Raw genomic sequence first — 19,511 nt, 5'->3', positions numbered from 1 at the left:
AAGTGCAACTTGCTCTGGTCACGTTATGGGTTTTCATGGTCGAACTTGGATTTGGAACCTGTTCTTTAGAGTTGTGATTCAGTACATAAACCACTAAACCACATTGACTTAATTAAAAAAGTGTGTTGGCATATAGTGTTTGCCTTTGAAATAATTATTTCCTAGTTTTTTATATTGCTTTTAGGTGCTTTATTCCTGTAATAATCCCAATATTTAACTATTTAAAAACGTGTATACACACACACACACACACACATACATATATACATACACATACATACACACACAAACATACACACATTCATATACATACACACACACACAGTTGCTGCACTTTGGTCTGAGTTTCAGTGTATGTTACCTTTGGGGGTGTGGTCCTGTTCTAGTTGAGGCTTATTCTATGTCATCTTTTGTACATTTTATTAACTAGTATCTTATTCAGATGGCAGTGCCAGCCTCTCCCTGCCCCAAGGGTTGAGAGCTGTCTGCCTTTGTAATGTTCCCAGCTTCTGTAATCCTGGGAACAGAGGAAGAGGCTGGTTTCTGTGGAACTTCATCCAAAAGAGAATTATACAATTGCTTATCTGTTTCTGATTTTTCTTTCTTTTTTTGACATTGAATTTGATAATGTTGAAAACCAATGCCGTAGTATATATGAGCATACCAGTTAGAACTATGGTCAGAGGACTTTGCATTTTCTGAATATCCTGCCACTCTTAGTTTTTATTTCTGTAACTGCAAAGCCTGTAGAGTTTTTTATGAGGTTGAGCTTCCTCTGCCAGATCCAACTCCCCATGCGGGGACATAAGAGAAGCCTCCCACAAGGATGGTAAAACATCAAACACCTAGGGCAACGTCCTTGCAGTCATCCAATTCTCACACAACAGAAGCTTCGCTCCTGACACAAAACAACAACAACAAACTGCATAGCCTGTAGAGTTAAAGGATTCGATCAACAAATGCATTCAGTATTATGGTACTTGGACATATGTGTGAGATCTGCAAATAGGTTTTCATAGAATAGCCTTCTCAAAACTAGTTTCTTTGGATATTCTGGACTACAGTTTCCATCATACCCAACCAACATGATCCTACCAGCTGTGAGATGAAGGAAATTGTATGTCAACATGTCTGGTAATTCCTAGTTTGAGAAATGCTCCATTAAATCTTTGACCAATGTAAAATTGCCCTATTTCTAATGAGGAAAGGACAAATCTTGATGACAAGATATAACTGAGGACTTTCTTCCTCACAGTTTATATGTCCAGAGCTCAACTGTATGGCACATTAAATATATAACATGCAGCTGAGCATACTTTTTTCTTTTTTAGAAACCCGAGGAGTTCTAAATCTTTTCCTGACAATCATTTTTCCCTGCCCTCCCCCATCATGAAAAGTAAGGGAGAGATCTTTGGCATTTAAGGAATCCACTCCTCTTTTCTTGGGCCTCTCGCCTACCTGTTTATGGCCTTGATCTGGATTGGGGAAGGGAGGTTCTTGAGTTGGGCATACTATATTTAACTTAGAATGTTGTTTTGCTCCAAGTCACAATGTTCCCCCAGTTTAGAATGAAATTGTCCTCTAATAGTTTCCCTTCAGGTTAATCTGCATTCAGATTCTAAATGCATGGAAACCTGCCTCCATATTAATTAATACACAGAAGTTTAAAATCTGCTGTGATAAGCATCCTTACCCAATAACTTGCACAGGCAAGTAGGAATACCAGACTGTAGAGTCATAAAAAGACCAGAATTGCAGCTTTGTTTCCTGAATGGGAGCTCTCTCTCACCCTGCCCTCCTTCCACTGATCCTTCATCTCTGCTAGCAGTGCCCTGCCCAGAACAAATGCACCAGGGTTCTTTGCTAGGGAAGGACACTAAGACTGTAACCCAGCACTGTAGATGCATTGGGAACAGGGAGTGCCCTGCATAAGCCATGACTAATGAGAAAATCACAGGGTGAAATGCAAAGATTGCCAGCCACACTTCAGGTAGAGATTGTTTAAGACAGGAAAGTGACCCCAAAACCAAAATGTCCCAGTTTGAGCTTGTGTGAAATAATTAGATAGTAGGTTCTTGTGGGGTTTTTTGGGCTATAGGGCCATGTTCTAGAGGCATTTCTCCTGACGTTTCGCCTGCATCTATGGCAAGCATCCTCAGAGGTAGTGAGGTCTGTTGGAATTAGGACAATGGGTTTATATATCTGCGGAATGGCTGGGGTGGGGCAAGGAGCTCTTCCCTGCTGGAGCTAGGTGTGAATGTTTCAACTGACCACCTTCATTAGCATTTGAAGGCCTGGCTGAGCCTGGGAAAATCCCCTGTTGAGAGGTGTTAAGATGTGCCTGGTAGTTTCCTCTCTGCTGTTTTTTTGTTGTAATTTTAGAGTTTTTTAATACTGGTAGCCAGATTTTGTTCATTTTAAAAGCCACCACAGCCCCATTTTAAAGTATAGTATATGGATAATGCCATTTTTTAAAAAAGAGAAGAAATTGTGGTCTTCATGATACATGCTGTTGTTTGTGGTGTCTATTTGCAGAGCATGATATAAATGATCTTGTTCTTGTTTGAGAAAGTGAAATAGAATGTTGGTATCCAGACTACTTGAATTTTCTGATTACTTTATGTTCATTTCTGTGCAGTGTTTCTCTGAAGCAACAATGGTAGTTACAAGCAGAAGTTCATGGTGGGACCAGCAATTTAGTAAGGGTGCATCCAATTTAGTAGGAAGCATTTAACTAGTGAAATGCAGCATTATGTTGCCAAAGTCCCAGTTAATCCCTGGGACATGTCTTGAAGGGTGGATGTTTTGAAGAAATGGCTAGATAGTAATTTAGAATAATTTAGGCATGGGTAATTTAGTTCTAGAGACCACTATCCTAGTGATAACCTAGATGTTGGGATGTAGGAAATGCTGAAGTAGTAATGAGTGGGTAATAGAAATCCTGTAGTATCAGGAATTTTTTATGGAAATAAGAATGGCATGAGTGTTAGATATAAGGTGACCAGACTGAAAAGTGTAAGGTTTGTGTGCCCATAATAGTTGTGTAGAGGAATGAATTTCAGCAGAAATGGCTCGTCATGAAACCAAGTTAATTCCTGTTGAAATTCCTTCTCGTAAGGAACCCCCTCCTGTTTTCATTTAGCCCTAGCAAACATAAGCCACAGGAGAACTTTGAGTAGGAGTGGACAACTAACCAATGCCCAGATGTGTTTCAATCTCCAGATCACTGAATGTTTTAAAATGTTTTTTTAAAAAAATCAAGGTAACCCCTGTGTCCTCAAGTGCATTTTCACCATTCCCCCTCCAACTGCTTTAGGTCCAAAATAGTATCTTTGATTTTTAAGTTGGAATGTTAGAAAACATTCTCTGAAACTAAAATATTTTGGGAGAGACAAAAAAATATGATGTGTGAGGACATTTTAAGCATGTTTTTTTTTAAAAAAATATTATATATTTAAACAATTTAGGCCTCAAACAACTCTTCTTTGATCACCCACTTTCTGGATGTATCCTGATCCAAAGATAGTGGGAATATGTTGGTAAAGCATCTGCATGGATAATACATTGTAAATATAATAAGCCTTGGCACAACGTACACTTTTCCATCTCAGCACTCGCTGTCTTTCTCCCCAAGGTATTCATTAGGGCATTCATTTCTGTAAGATTTACAGTGTGTCATTAAGATCAGAAGTGACTATTGCTTGGATTACCTCATAGTCCTGTTGGTAGGATACATCAGTGACTGTCCAGTCTCCTTCAGTATTTAAATCATGGTACACAATATTTTCCTTTTGCATTTATTCTCCTGCCTTCATTGCAATCATGTGCTTGTTGAGACACGATTGTTAGGTGTTGAAAGCAGAAAGCGCTGAGTCTTTCTTCCCATGATGGAGAATTGCTTAATTATTTAGATCTGAGCAAAAAGATTGTATAAAGATTTTTTTTTCTGTCATTCTCCAACACAGAGACACACACGTGTCTACATACACAGAATCTCTTATTTGAAGCTCAAATAAGAGATTCTTGGACCTCTTGGACCTTTCTTTGAAACAGATTCAGGGTTTTGCTTGCCATGCATTACTTGAGTAATACTGCCTCCAGGATTTTTCCTTGGGTGGTGTAAAGTTGTCAGTCTACCCCGCCTATATCCAGAGGAAGGTGTATATCTGGGTAGGGTTTATATATGCCACCATTAACATTTTACAATCTTAAAAAATAATAATTAGCACCATTTGTGTTCAGTCTTTGTGCAGAAAATGTAAGATGAGAGGAGTCTTTTCTCCACAGAAAAAATACAGTCTAGCGGTTCCAAGAAGAGTTGTCATGTGTCCTCTATGCATGCAACATGCATGTTGATGCACATCTACTCCACAAGTACCTATCTTGACTATGAGAGCTGTGTGGTTTGTGTACTAACATGTGTAGACCTGCTTGAGATTGCCATTCATTTGTGCGTTGTATATTTGAGATTAGGTGCTATGTATGCTGTGCCCGTTGCATATGATTGAGCCCATCCCAAGGGTGGAGCAGGTGTGGTCAAGATCAAAGGGAATGGGATACTGGCTGTCATTATTGGAACACTTCTTTGTCGCCATCAGGATGCTGGAAGAAGAACTTCCAAAAGGGGACATTAAAAAAAAATCATACAAATGTCTATCACTGGTAATATGTAAAAACTTATTTCTTTTTCTATTGAATTTATATCCCTCCTTTCTGCCAAGAAGGGGTTCAAGGTAGCTTATAATAATTTTTAAAAGATGCAGCTAGAACATTACCTTTACACTACTTTTAAAAGTAATTAAATCTCATTATTATTAAAAATATGATTAAAGATACCATAGTTACAATCTGAAAAAATGTTGTTGATTAACAATGAAAAGTGAACATTTGGTGTTACTAAGCCACCATTTGCAAATTCCATACAAGAAGCGGGTAGGCAATGACATTCATATTTAATTAGGTCCCCCCCCCCCCCCCCACACACTGTATGATAATCTTGGCTCATTGCTTGCAGCAATGTAGAAAAGGGTGTATACAAAAATAATTTGAAATCTGTCTTAGTTCTCTTTCACTTATTGGAATATTGGACCAGTATCTCTTGACCAATTATTGTGGTTCTTCTCTTCACTTCAAAAATCATGGAAATTGATATAACTTTTTGTGCGAAATACACTCAATCAACCTTTTAGGTCTCATAGGCCTCTTCTACACTGCCATATAATCCACATTTTCTGCTTTGAACTGGATTATATGAGTCTACCTTCCATATAATCCACTTCAAAGCAGATAATCTGGATTTTATATGGCAGTGTAGAAGGGGCCATAGTTTTCAACATTGCTTTAGAACTTGTGATGGCATGAAGGTATATAATTAATGTTGATAGTCTTTCCAGGTGCTTTGGGGATATACAGAGCTACTAACAAGTCCTACTGAAATCCTTTGTGTTTCTTATTTACCAAACTTGAGTATTCCACTAAAACTCCCAATGTTAACTATATTGCTTACACAAGTCAGCTGCATCATCCTGGTTTTGAAGTTGGTTTTTTTCAGTAAACATTAATTAAGAACAACCAGTATTCAGACTTATGTTAAGATATTAAGCAATGTTGAGATGTGTAATGGTAGTAGACTATGGATACTAGACAAAGGAGGAAAAATCATTGGGTGTCAGTCCTTTAGTCATTTAGGATGACTAAATGATAGTATCTGGAAAGTTGAATTACTGGTAGAATTTTGTTAATAAAATGTTTGGTGGTGACCTACAATTCAGGTCTTGAGGGCAGCTATCTGAATACAGCAATCAGTCCAAAAACAATTACAAACAAAACTGAACAACGTTTTAGACAACATTCAACCAAACTGCAAAACCTAAACGAAAGAGGAGGGGGTAAAGTATACAATCTAGAATGGATTGACACATTTTAGCAAATTTTTAAATAAGTGGGATTTTTTTAAAAAAAAAAAAACATTTGTCTAGTACAACATAATATTAAAGTGGGTGTCAAACCAGCTTCCTTTTTGAGGGCATTCTACCACCCCGCTGTTGAAAAAGGTGTTACTGATAAGTAGTGAAGTTGTGACTCCCTCTCATACTTTCCTTTTCTCTTACTGGACTTTAAAAGGTAGCTGGAACTTGGATACATATCTTGAGTTGGATCACTGAAATCAAGTTCCATTAGTTCAGTTAGTTTCTTCCCATTGTGGCCAAGTCTGATATAACCCTTTGTGTCTCAATAAGATTTTGGGTTCCTGTGCAGATATCATATTTGATCTACACTGACTAAATAATTCATGTGCTAGTTGTCACCAGATGAAGGATGTGTCTATACCAGGCAAGGGCAAACTTTGGCCCTCCAGGTCTTTTGGACTTCAACTCCCAGAAGTCCCAGGCAGCTGGTAAGCTGGCTGGGATTTCTGGGAGATGAAGTTCAAAATGCGTGGAGGGCTGAAGTTTGCCCTTGCCTAATCTATCCTGCTCACTGAAGGGAAGGATACTAGAGACAAAGTTGAAGTACCTTGGCCACATCATGAGTAGACAGCAAAGCCCAGAGAAGACAATTATGCTGGGGAAAATGGAAGGTAAAAGGAAGAGGGGGCGACCAAGGGCAAGATGGATGGCATCCTTGAAGTGACTGGACTGACCTTGAAGGAGCTGGGGGTGGTGACGGCCGACAGGGAGCTCTGGCGTGGGTTGATCCATGAGGTCACGAAGAGTCGGAGATGACTGAACGAATGAACAACAACAATCTATCCTGTAGAATTAATGCAGCACTTTAACTGATGTGTCTCAGTGCTATGAAATCGTGGAAGTTGTGGTTTTTAACATGTCTTTTGCCTTCTCAACCAAAGAGTGCTGTTTCCTCCAAAATACAAATCCTAATATTCTATAGCATTGAGCCATAGGTGTTAAAGTGGTGTTAAATGGCCAGATGCACCCTGTCAATTAATAAGAATGTCAGGATGAAGTTTAATTGTGGCCATGTGAACCCATCCTTACTTAATTAATTTTTATTCAGTGTATACACTGTCTTTCTTTCAGCATGGGCTCCAAAGCTTATTTTACAAAAGTAAAATAACACACTTATTTTACAAAAGTTAAAAAGCACATCAGCATTCCATTTAAAAAGATGCATTTAAAAGAAGTTAAAATAAATGTAAAACAACAAAAAGATGCAAAGTAAAAACACAGCACACTGAATGAAAAAAGATTGCTTGTGAAAGACATCAATGCCTTCATGAAAATATCCCCCCTTTCCTGGCACACTCGCTCACATTAATTGGAGTGCATAGGCTAGACTTGGAAATTTTTATTTACTCAAGATAAAATTTCAATCCAGACAAATCTGGTGGATATAAAGCTGAATTTGGGTTTGGAAATCAGTTACTTTCATGGAAATTACTTTGTTAAGGCATCTGTGTGAATAGTAGATGCTTCCATTTGGGAAATGCCTGAGCTTGTTTGGGAGCTCTGATCCCACCAGTAAGGTGTGGTTCCCAGTAGGCAGCAGAACCTCACCCTTTCTCAGCTAGTGCAGTCTTGCAGGACTGGTTGATTCCCAACATGACTGAGTGCTGGCAAAATAGCATGACACAAGGCATTAACTGTTTGTATCAACTCAGAAAACAGATCAGAGTGGGAAAAGGTAACAAAAGTGATCTTTTTTGTAAGCCATCACTGCCCAAATTCACTTCTATTCCAGTTGCAATGGTATTTATATATGTGTTTACATTTAAACAGTTGAGTCAGTCACTTTCATTAGTAGCCTGATTTCAAGGGCATATCTTGAGCCATCATTATTGTTGTTGTATGCCTTCAAGCATATCTGAAAGCATATTCTGGTTAGCAACACAACATTCTTTACAAGATGATACTGCTGGTATGTATCACTAAGAAGTCACTTGTTGCTGCACCCATCAGCATTTTTGCTTCTTAAGGACTGTGTGAAATATAAATGTTATTGCAAAATTAAGCTCCAGTGTGTTGCATATACTGTACAAGCAAATGTCATGTGAGTTAGGCTAACATGCGTCTAAAAGCTAGAAACACATCGGTCTTCGATGCAGGTTTTGGAGTTGTGCTTTCCATAATTCAATATCCCTTTGTGTATACAAAAAAGAGAAAAGGTTAGATTACCACAATTTCCATGTCATTTTTAATTTTAAGCAGTCTAATTTTAGAAAACACTGTGCCACTTACACAAATACATTGCTCTTAAGAGTGGCGGAAGATGTTGGTGTCACAGCTTAATTCTTTGGCGTTTTCATCAAATTATAAATTCTTGAATAGATAATGTTTTAATCTCTTCCTCATTAGGACTTGATGAGGGTAATTTTAAATGAGAAAAAAGATTCTTATGAAGGGAAGATGTATATGATCTTTTTTTCTCACTTGACCAGATCATTATTATGGATTTTGGAACCCAGATACTCAGACTAACCCTAATGATTAAATTCAATTAGATATTTGTAGTGATAGCTCACACTCATATGTTTATCCAGTAAGCTTGAGATAGATATAACTTTGGTGGATTTGCAAGTATAAAATAAGAGTTGGTTTAATGCAGAAACATCTTTTCTAGGCTCTGATAACATTGTTTTTTAAAAACAAGTGTTTCCCTAGAACTGAGAGCGGCGGTTAATAAATGCAAGAAATAAATAACTATGACTCTGTCAAGGTCTTGTCTTCAGCTTACCTGTCTGAACATATCTCCCTTTATGATCTGGCACAATTGTTAAGATCTTCTGGGAAGGTCCTGCTCTTGGTCCTGCCCCCATCGCAGACACGATTGGTGGGGATGAGAGACAGGGCCTTTTCAGTGGTGGCCCTGCAGCTGCAGAACGCCCTCCCCAGTGACATCAGAACAGCTCCTTCACTCTTAAGCTTTAGAAAAAGTCTTAAGACCTGGTGATTTAAGCAAGCCTTTGGGGATTACTATGGCCTATAAGTATGACGGAACTTGTATAAGAACGGCAAAAGCAATTGGTTTAATGTCTATAAAGTTGAGTTGATGGTAGACCTTTGATATGTTTTAATCATCTGAAATATTTTTATAATTGATATGTATATGTTTTTACAGTTACATAATACTGCATTTTACTGTTATTGTCTGAATCTGGCATTGAATTATTGCCATAGTTTGTAAGCTGCCCTGAGTCCCCCCCCCCCCTTCGGTGGTGAGAAGGGCAGGGTATAAGTACAATAAATAAATAAATATTAGATCTCAGCTTGCAGCCCTTTTAGATAAAAATGCACTTCTGGTTCAATTCTCTTCCACTTTATACCACTTAGAATCAGAAACCCTATTACAAATAATCCAAAATGTATAGATGGATAATAAGCTATTGGCTCTCCACCCTAATAGAAATATTGATTGTTGTGACATGGAGTACAGTCTCAAACAAAATGATGACTTAAAGCAGTGTTATGAAGGTAGACTGATAAATTCAATGCTGAAGGAAGGAATAACAAGAAGTGTGTATAAATCAACCAAGTGGGGGCATATTCTGGCTTCTCTTGAAAGAAGAGATAAGGCATTCAGCAAGGAGCTTCATAGAAATGACAGGTTTGGAGGAAGGATTTGAAGGAAGGCAGCTGTTACAATGTAGATATTTATTAGGAAGGAGGTTCCAGAGTATGGACAAAGCATTTTATACTTGAATGGACTGGCTGTGCTGGAACATCTTGTGTGTTTCACCTGATAATATTTGTTTAAGGTTAAGAACTTTCACTTGCATATACTATTCATCCTTGTGCTTGATCTACTGGTGAAACCACCATCAACGGCTGGGTTTTTGGTTTTTTTGGATACTCATCATGTTCCCACAATCTTGTTTTTAAAAAGAGATTGCAGACTCAGCAGTATAATTCCTCCATGAAACCAAAAGGGAAGGGCAGGCATATTATGTGGATTGAATTTGAATAAGGTGTGCAGCAGTCCTTTAAAAAAATGTACTTGCCATGCAAGAGTAATTTCATCTGTTTGATGGTGCTTTCTCTCTCTTTTCTTTATCAGTCAAAATGGAACTGGTACAATGTCCAGGCGTCAGAACACCATACAAGAAATGTTGCAAAACTGCTCAGATTGCCTCATGCGCGCTGAACTCATAGTACAACCTGTAAGTGTTACATCACTGGTGGGCCTTAAACATCTGCTAACATGGGATTTTTAAAAAAATGAACCAAAAAAAAAAAAAAGATATCCCCAGAAAGATGCTGTAAAATAGCTGGTTAAAAAAACCTGTAGTTGTTTGAGAGAGTTTGAAATGCATTTGTTCCCAAACTCAGCCTTTGGCGTTTCCTTGACATATTGATTTAAAAAACGATCAATTATGATGTGATGGGAAATATTTCAACTAGAAACACTTGAAAGCATGTTCTAATTAAAATAGATAATAGCTGGACAGATAGATAATAGCTGGACAGATAGTCTGGAAAGTGTCAGGTAGTTTTGTTTACGAAAACACCTATATTAGGGTGGAGGACATTTTGTCTTCCAGATGTTTTAGACTATAACTCCCAGAATCTCTTACCACTTATGTTGTCTGGGATTTATGGGTGTTGTAAGTCAAAACATATGAAGATTCAAGGGTTTCCCACTTCTGCATGCTTTGAGTATGATTGCATTTGCATTTATTTTTCCTTAGTTGGTTTTCTAGAAGGAAACATTATTGCACTCAGACTATGCAATTCTTGCTTTTACACAGCATCTTAATGAGGTGGGGCTCAGCTTTTTAATTTCTTCCCTGTTTGGGATCTTACTCATTTTTGAAATCTTCATCCTAGTCATGGTGTATAGCAGGCATGGGCAAACTTTGACCTTCCAGGTGGTTTGGAATCCAACTCCCACAATTCCTAACTGCCAATAGGCGGTTAGGAATCGTGGGAGTTGAAGTCCAAAACACCCAGAGGGCTGAAGTTTGCCCATGTCTGGTGTATAGCCATTATGATATGTAGCCATCATGACTAGTAGCCATTGATAGCCTTCAGTTGATTTGAAATTCTGAGGCATTCTTAGATACTGGAAATATTAACTGGGTTTCAGTAAAGTTTCAAGTGTGAGAAAGGTGGTATTCCACTAGGATTTTGACAGCTGTTTTGTAATTGTCTCCTACATATATTTGTAATCTTTTCTGCATATATAACAGCTTCTTTAGAGTACATCTCACACATCAATTTCTGTACATGGTACAAAATCACCACCACAACACAGTTGTCCTAAATATAATATTTTTAAATTATATAATTTTACTTAAAAAGATCATATCTTAACTCAGCCTGTGTGCACCATGTTACATACATCTTAGTTGATTGGGAAACCTAGAAGTTTGTGTTTAAATGCTAGCTTTTTTTTGTTTTTGTTTTTGCTAAAAGCCGTCACATGATTTGCTCTACAGACTGAGAAATGGTAGCTTTTTCCATGGGTTCTTCTTCCAAACTCAGCTGAGGAAGTTGCTGGGCACCCCTGGCAGGGCCATAGCCGGGGGTGGGGGTGTTTAACCCTGCTCTGAAATGTGTCACGTTAAAAAAAAGAAACCTGGTGTAACGAGGCGTCCCACCTGCTGGCCCCAAATTAACGAAGTTAATTGCCACCAATATTTTGTGAGGAACCTTCTCTTACAATGTCAATTAAGCTGCCACAAATATGTTCAGAGACGCAGGTTTACGTCTCTGTTTATCCTTAGTTGGGTTGTGAGGTGACTTTGGTAGTGTGGAATGCACCAAACGTAAAAGCAATGGAGGAGGCAAGTTTGAAATACAAAGAGAACAAGTTTTATTGTTAATAGAACGTAATTGTTGCAGTTTTAAGAAGTTGAACTTGGCACAAGGCTTGATGTTACAAAATGGCTGGTTTGAGATACATTCAGGCTTCTGATGTTACAATTCTACAAACTCCTTCTTTAGTGAAGTGCTTTTATTACTTCAGAGTTCCCTATTGTGAATATCCACACTGTTTGTCCTGTACTCGGATCAAACCACTGATCACCAGTCTTTCCTTACTGGCGATCCTTAAGACCCCCTCTGTTAGATTCTTTTAACATAAGCAATCTAACAAGGTAACACCTTCAGCTCCCTTGCTGAAGAAATATTCACAAATCCTAAGAACTAACTGAATTCTCACAGCTTCACATCACAGAGCCCTAACTGACTCTGCTCCTCTTCCCCGGGTCTCATCCACCGGACTGAATATTAACTGTCACTTTCAAACCTTTTATTCCTTAAACTCCGCCCACCTCCTCTGAGGCTTTGTTACTATGGCAACCTATCTCTTACAGTTAGGCCATAGCAACTAATGTAAACCCTAAATACAGTTTAAATACAGTATAATAAACATTCTATAATAAACATTTCTCTACACCTGGTTTACTCAGAAATTGGTTAACCAGTTAAAATTAATGAGTAAACCAGGTTTCCGGGGGGCGGGGGTTAGAACCCTTTCGGGTGGGGGTTAGAACCCTTAGCCCCCTCCCCTGACCTGTCTACATCCCTGACTCCTGTGCTCCAGCTCAAACACTGGCCCTTCAAACAGCACCTCCTCATTCTTGCTGTCAGAGCTGTCTATAACACCAAGGGTGGAAAGATGCTTTGAACTAAATGTGGCTGTGCTTATATAATTTTCTCCCTCTTAGGAATTGAAGTATGGGGAAGGTATCCAAATCAGCAGGAATCGGGAACTGGAGGATTGCTTTGTTCAGGCCAATGAACATATGGACATCCTTGATGGCTTGATCAGAGAGATGAGACAAATGGGGCAGCCATGTGACCTGTACCAGAAAAGGTATTGCCATTTTGTTTGCACCCCAACTTCCTTGTGAGGTACTGTATGTAGGGTATTTAGATCCTCTTTATCCAGACCCTGACTAGACTAGGACTGGGCAAGGCCAATCCACTGGATTCTGTTGAATTGCAGATTCCATTACTCCTAGCTAGTGTAGTCAAGTTTTAGTCCAGTAACACTTGCAAAGCTACATTTCTGCTCCCCACTAGTCTTATACTTTATTACTGCATTTCCCTGCAGATTACTCCAGCTTCAGGAGCAGATGCGGGCCCTCTACAAAGCCATCAGCGTACCCCGTGTCCGTAGGGCCAGCTCCAAAGGAGGCTATACCTCTCAAAGTGGGTCAGGATGGGATGAATACACCAGGCGTGCCACCACCGAATGTCTGAACTGGATGAGACAGCAGAAGGTAAACTTGTGCGGATGTCAATATGAGTTGCCTAGGTAGACTCCTGTGTGATATTATATTTTTCTTTATTTTCAGTGTTTATGGAGTTAGGTGGATGTGGAGAGATAACCTTTATTTGGTTGTTGTAGGTTTTTTTCGGGCTATATGGCCATGTTCTAGAGGCATTCTCTTCTGTCGTTTCCCCTCATCTATGGCAAGCATCCTCAGAGTTAGTGAGGATGCTTGCCTCAGGCTGAGGATACAACCACTGGATGACACCCATGCATTAGAAAGCAACAGATGATCACTACCTCTGAGGATGTTTGCCATAGATGCAGGCGAAACGTCAGGAGAGAATGCCTCTAGAACATGGCCATATAGCCCGAAAAAACCTACAACAACCCAGTGATTCTGGCCATAAAAACCTTCGACAATACATTAACCTTTATTTATTTACCCACTTCCATTGGATTTACTGTCATGTTAAGCTAGAAGCTTTTAAACATCAAAAGATGTAGCGGCTGGATTAAGACCAAGCAAATCTTAGGAAGAAACATGGGATTAGTATAGTACGGTTTTGAGTGTCCCTTATCTGGAAATCTGCAATGCTCCAAAATCTGAAAGCATTCACATGGGAAGCTAAGACGCTTGTACATTCAGGTGGTTTAATCCACCCACACTTTGTTTCATGCACAAAATTACATGTAAGATGTCTGTGAAACATAAATGAATTTTGTGTTTAGACTTGGATCCTTTCTCCGAACTTTATGATCTTGCAGTCATTGGTACGTTTAGAGATACATTGTGGAGCTGATTGGTTTATTTAGCAACATTTCTTTCTTTTTGTTGAAACCTTCAGAATAGAAACATTGACAGTGAGACTCATTCAGCTCAACTTTCTATTAATTGTGATGAGGAGAAGAGCAGTAAGAGCAGTTCAGCATAGGAATGTGACCTGTTAAGTGTTTGTACAAACCCTGGCTTCCTTAAATATTTTGAGGGTGTGTGTGCAATGGACTACAGACAAGCACCCTATAATTGCATTCTGTGTAGTACCAATAGAGTAAACTGAGAGGGCTTTCAACCTGGTATATAGTAAACCAGCTACAAACAGGCATTTTTTACCCAACTGCCTTATCTTATCTCTATATGTTGAACTTCTCTGACTTGGAATTTTGCCTGTACAGCTGAAGTTACAGAGCTTTGAAAGAATGTTTTCCTTTGTGATGTGATAAATAGGAAATCTCTCCAGTAGTTTGGGTTTTCTTGCTAGTTTTTTTGTTTCACCTTTTAGTCCTGTTTGCAGCCAGGAGGCTACATACTTGGATAGGCTTTCTCTGGAGGATAGGAGGCTGATATTCAGCCAGATTTTGTTTTACACACATTGATAAAATGTTCTGCTACTTCTGCTTTGGTTTTTATCAGGCTGAAAAGAGTAACTCTTAGATGGCTGACAGCTTTAAAATGGCTTCTGTTGCTGGAGCTGTTCCAGCTTCGCTTAAGCACAGGTGTGGCTCAGGGTGTTGTTTGTTGTAGCATTATTGCTGAGCTGAGTCATAAAGATTTTTTAAGTCTCATACCTGCTCTTCATTTGAAAATTTATGATCTCAACAGGGTTTTTTTGTGAGAACATTGTTGTCAAGCCCAGATTAGCCCTCACATTTAGAGAATGGCCCCAAAGAAGAAAATATTCACTGTCTTCAGACTGTAAAATAGGAATCCAAATTGTCTGAAGATGAATGAAATAAGAAATTAGCACTGTGGTGAATGGTATGCTTTTGGAATAATGAAACTTTGCATCTCTTTGTCCCTGCTTGCCACAAAAAACCACACATTTATTTGAATGCACTGTGTATATAAAATATACCAAGCATCTAAGAACCGAAATTAAATTGATAATAATAATATTTATGTACATTCTAAAAGTATTAAAAGCATTAATGCTTTTCTAACCACCAGGAGTTCTAAATAGATGTGCAGTATCATAGACAGCAAGTAGAGAGAGCGAGAGATTTAAAAATATATTGAAACATTTTTTCTATAATGGTAAGAGGTGACATCTGCAGGGAAACAGGACATGTTCCATACCTTTTTAAGCACTGAGTCAATAGCTTTCCAGATAAGGTATTAAAGGCTGCAAGGGCAGAAACATAATGTCCCTGCAAAGATGACATACTTGCTTAAACCTCTGAGGCCCCATCTACACTGCCATATAAAATGCAAATTATCTACTTTGAATTGGGTTATATGGCTGTATAGACTCATAGAATCTGATTTGAAGCAGATAATGTGGATTCAAAGTGCTGGCTTTGGCCTATAAAGCCCTAAACGGCCCCGGCCCAATTTACCTGTCCGAACGCATCTCCCCCTATGAACCAATGCGGAGATTAAGATCTTCTGGGGAGGCCCTGCTCGTGGTCCCACCACCATCACAAGCACGTTTGACGGGGATGAGAGACAGAGCCTTCTCAGTAATTGCCCCTCAGCTTTGGAATTGCCTTCCTAATGAGATCAGGTCAGCACCCTCCCTCTTGTCTTTTAGAAGGATGATAAAAATGTGGCTGTGGGACCAAGCCTTTGGGACTGTGCAATGAGGCAGTGATAGGAACCCTTGGTATGCCAACCAAATTCGTTATGGTTGTTGAGACAGTTTTAACTGGAGGATTTTAATGTCAGGATGGGTGATTTTAATGCTATTGTATGTGTATGGTCTAGTATGTTTTGGCATTGAATGTTTGCCGTTTATATGTTGTGCTCCTCCCTGAGTCCCCCTCGGGGTGATAAGGGAGGAATATAAATGCTTTAAATAAATAATAATTATTATTATTTGCTGTGATAATCTGCATTATATGGAAGTGTAGAAGGGGTCCCCGGGTGTCTGATTAAATCTGATCAAACAAGGTCTTCGGAGGTTGTTTTGTACCTGTATCTTGTCTCCCAGAAGTTAAGGAAGGCTTAGGTCTTCTACCATTGGCAACCCGTGGCCCAAACAAAAGGCCAGTATTTAATGGAGAGGAACTGATGCTCAGAGGACAAGCTAACTACTTTCTGGTGGAATGCTAAACATGTGATGATGTCCATCCTTCTTTTCTCTCTTTCATCTTGCAGGCTGAAATGGAGTTAGTCAAGTGGGGATTTGATGCAGCGTCCATTGAACAACAAATTGCCGACCACAGGAGATTTCATAATTCCATTGGAGACTATCGCTGGCATTTGGACAAAGTCAAAACTGATCTGGTAAAATGCTGGTTTGGCTTTCTGGTTGTTTTATGCTGTTGCCTGCTTTAATTGCTTGTCTGGTGTTTCTTAGTGAGATGTCTGGTCAAGCATTCCAGACCGTTGGCTCAGAGATAAGCTCTGTTTTTTTTTTACTGCTGTACCTTGCTCAGTCGTGAACATCAGCACATAAAAATAGTATTCTATGCTTTGCATTCTTCCTCATGCCACAGGTTTGCATGATCGTAAACAGAGCCTAATTTGAGATCAAAGGCAGCCAAGGGGGTCTAGGATTGGAATTCAGCAATATGATGCCCTTTCAAATTGCTCTCTGCTCTACTGATCAGTTGTTTGCAGTCTTCCTTCTGTAGCTTCCCAGACATGGCATATCCATTTAATCCAGCCTGCCAGGTATTCAGGACCTTTAAATGTGTTAAACTGCAGCAGCCACCACTCCCAGTCAGCACCACTAACGTCTATGGATGATGGGTGACACATTTGGAAGGCACCATGATGTGGAATGGTGGTGTAATGCATGTTAGTGTTCACCACTCAGTCTGTCACCTGGCCTCCTACTTGACCATTGTTTGACAGTACTCCGCTGTCCCTTCTTGAAGCGGTATGGGGTTCCCACCATTCTGCCACTGACTGCTTTTAATTATAATACAAAAATGACACTGTTGTCACAGTCAAGAGAGCATGAGTTTGCAAAACCTTAATAGGTCTCTTAATAACAGAATCTGGGAAGTTTCTCATTCCTAGGACCCCCCATAATTTGGAGCGGATTTGACAGCAATGGAACGCAACATTTTCTCCAACCATTGGCTGTTGTAATATTTACTTCCTGCAGAGGTTGTTTGGAATAAAAGCAAACTGCTAATGCATTTGTAACCTCCTATTTTTATTTTCTTTTTCTTGTTTACCAACCATGTGATATTTTTTTTTCTGTTTCCTTCCTAGCGTGAGAAGGCTGCTATTCACCAACTGGAGGAGGAATATGAATATCTGCTGGTAAGTTAATAAGCAGGTCTTATAATCGCCTCTCTGACTGGTTGGTAGTAGATTGCCTAGTATCACCTGACTATGTAGATTTCTGTAAGATTTTTTTTTCATGTCTGGAGCGACTTGAGAAACTGCAAGTCACTTCTGGTGTAAAAGAATTGGCCGTCTGCAAGGACGTTGCCTAGGGGACGCCCGGATGTTTTGATGTTTTACAATCCTTGTGGGAGGCTTCTCTCATGTGCCCACATGTGGAGCTGGAGCTGACAGAGGGAGGTCATCTGCACTCTCCCCAGATTCAAACCTCTGACCTGTTGGTCTTTAGTCCTGCTGGCACAAGGATTTAACCCATTGCGCCACCGGGAGCTCCTGGTGAAATGTATTTATTTTCTGCAATAACTGTTCTCTAAGTCCATTCTGCATAATCTGGTGCATGAGTTCAGTGTATGGATTGCCTGCTAGATTGAGGACAGCAGGGTTCCTCTAAATGGGCATGCACTTTGCACGCTCTCAGAAGTCTCCTTGTAACCTGAGAGGGCAGCGCGGAAGGAACACACTGACGAGTTGAATATCTTTGAAGATAACTTTATTTGCCGACCAAAGCAAATGAAAGCACTGTGCTCTAGGCATGAAAATACTGCCGCACCCCCAAAATGGGATTGTGATCTTTTATCGTTTTACAGAAATCCAAAAAGCACATTTGGTGTTAACACATTGTCCATTTGATAGGTCTATGCTTACCTAATACATTTCTGATTTGGCTCTCTATTACTAAGCCAGCAAACAGGTGAAAAACAGCAGAAACTGGAATAAACTGGAAATTTATTGTAACTTCAAATCTTCAAGTGACCCTGACTTGTGGGGATGCGTTAGGGAGGCACTGGCTTATCTCTTAGTTACAAGTGAAAGCAAGAATGCTGTGTAAAAGAATTGGGAGGGTAGGCTTGAGAGCCACTCCTCAAACTTCAGTAACAGCTCTCTTTAAAAGCTATACTGTTGTCTGTATACACTTTACATATGGGACCTCCAGTCTTATATAGCGTTTATAAAATCTTATAAAATTACATCTCCTTCACCTCCATTTTTAATAGCTGAGTTGAAAGACAAAATAATTTTATGTGATGAGCTTTCTCTTCCACTGCAGTCCAACAAAGGGACTAGCTATGTCTGCTGAAATGGCCTTGTGGGTTTATTCTTCTCCCATCTTCATCTCCGGTCATGATTGTCTCTCTGGCAATATTTCCTCAGTTTCATAAATAATGTCTACTCTTTCTTGTAGAGCAGATAGGATTTTGAAGTGGATTCAGATGATGGCTTAAGTCATAATGCTTACTGTGTTATTTTGGATCAGTTTTTAACGCTTAGCCTAACATCTTGCCTGAGGTCACTGCGACGATAAAATGAGATAAACACGTACACTGAAAAGCATGGTATTAAGGTATTAAATAAGTAAATTACTAATTACCAGATTTGACATTGTGGTTTACTTGGGCATTTTTTAAAAAAAATATATGCCCTTAAATTACAACAAACTAATTTCATTCTCTACCAATTGTTCATAGCCTTTTCTTCAAATTATCAACATCATAGTGTTTTATAAGATGTGTTTGAAAACACGTAGACAATATTTTGAAAGCCACTCTGAGTCCCTTCGTGGGAGAGAGGCAGGATAGAAATAAAGTTGTTGTTATTATTTGAAACACAACAAGATGAGTAGACAGCAAACAAGATCACTATGCTGGCTTTTGTATTGACTCACATGTCAGACTGTGTAATGTATTGGCAAATAATGCATGCAGATCCGAGTAGGGTGGCTTTTTGCAGCTGACAGATGGTAATTTTGTCAGCGCCAATTGTGTTCAAGTGTAGGCCAAGGTCTTTAGGCACTGCACCCAGTGTGCCGATCACCCCTGGGACCATTTTTACTGGCTTGTGCCAGAGTCCTTGCAGTTCGATCTTTATTTTTTAAAAAAAGTTTTAAAGATTTTATTTACACATAATAACAACTTACAGTGTAAACAAAACACAAAACAGTGAACATTTTACAAACACATAGCCCCACCACCAAGGCCTGAACAAGTATCCTTTCCTTCAGCATATATTTATAAATCAACCATTAATCAAATGTCAT

At 39.2% G+C, this 19,511-nt stretch overlaps 1 protein-coding gene across 3 annotated transcripts in view; it reads left to right on the top strand.

The window, feature by feature from the left end:
* DSP (desmoplakin) overlaps nt 1–19,511 on the top strand; it is a 69,822-nt gene that overhangs the window by 9,749 nt on the left and 40,562 nt on the right. For all 3 annotated transcript variants that reach the window (XM_060774784.2, XM_060774786.2, XM_060774785.2), the window contains exons 2-6: nt 10,015–10,117; nt 12,629–12,777; nt 13,018–13,186; nt 16,274–16,402; nt 17,342–17,392. In XM_060774784.2, coding sequence (XP_060630767.2) covers nt 10,015–10,117; nt 12,629–12,777; nt 13,018–13,186; nt 16,274–16,402; nt 17,342–17,392 — 601 coding nt within the window. The remainder of the gene's footprint in view (nt 1–10,014; nt 10,118–12,628; nt 12,778–13,017; nt 13,187–16,273; nt 16,403–17,341; nt 17,393–19,511) is intronic.

Source organism: Anolis sagrei, chromosome 4 (assembly GCF_037176765.1).
Source record: "Anolis sagrei isolate rAnoSag1 chromosome 4, rAnoSag1.mat, whole genome shotgun sequence".
Taxonomy (NCBI): Eukaryota; Metazoa; Chordata; class Lepidosauria; order Squamata; family Dactyloidae; genus Anolis; species Anolis sagrei.
Note: the sequence above shows the minus strand (reverse complement) of the source record. Positions and strands in the feature narration are given on the sequence as shown.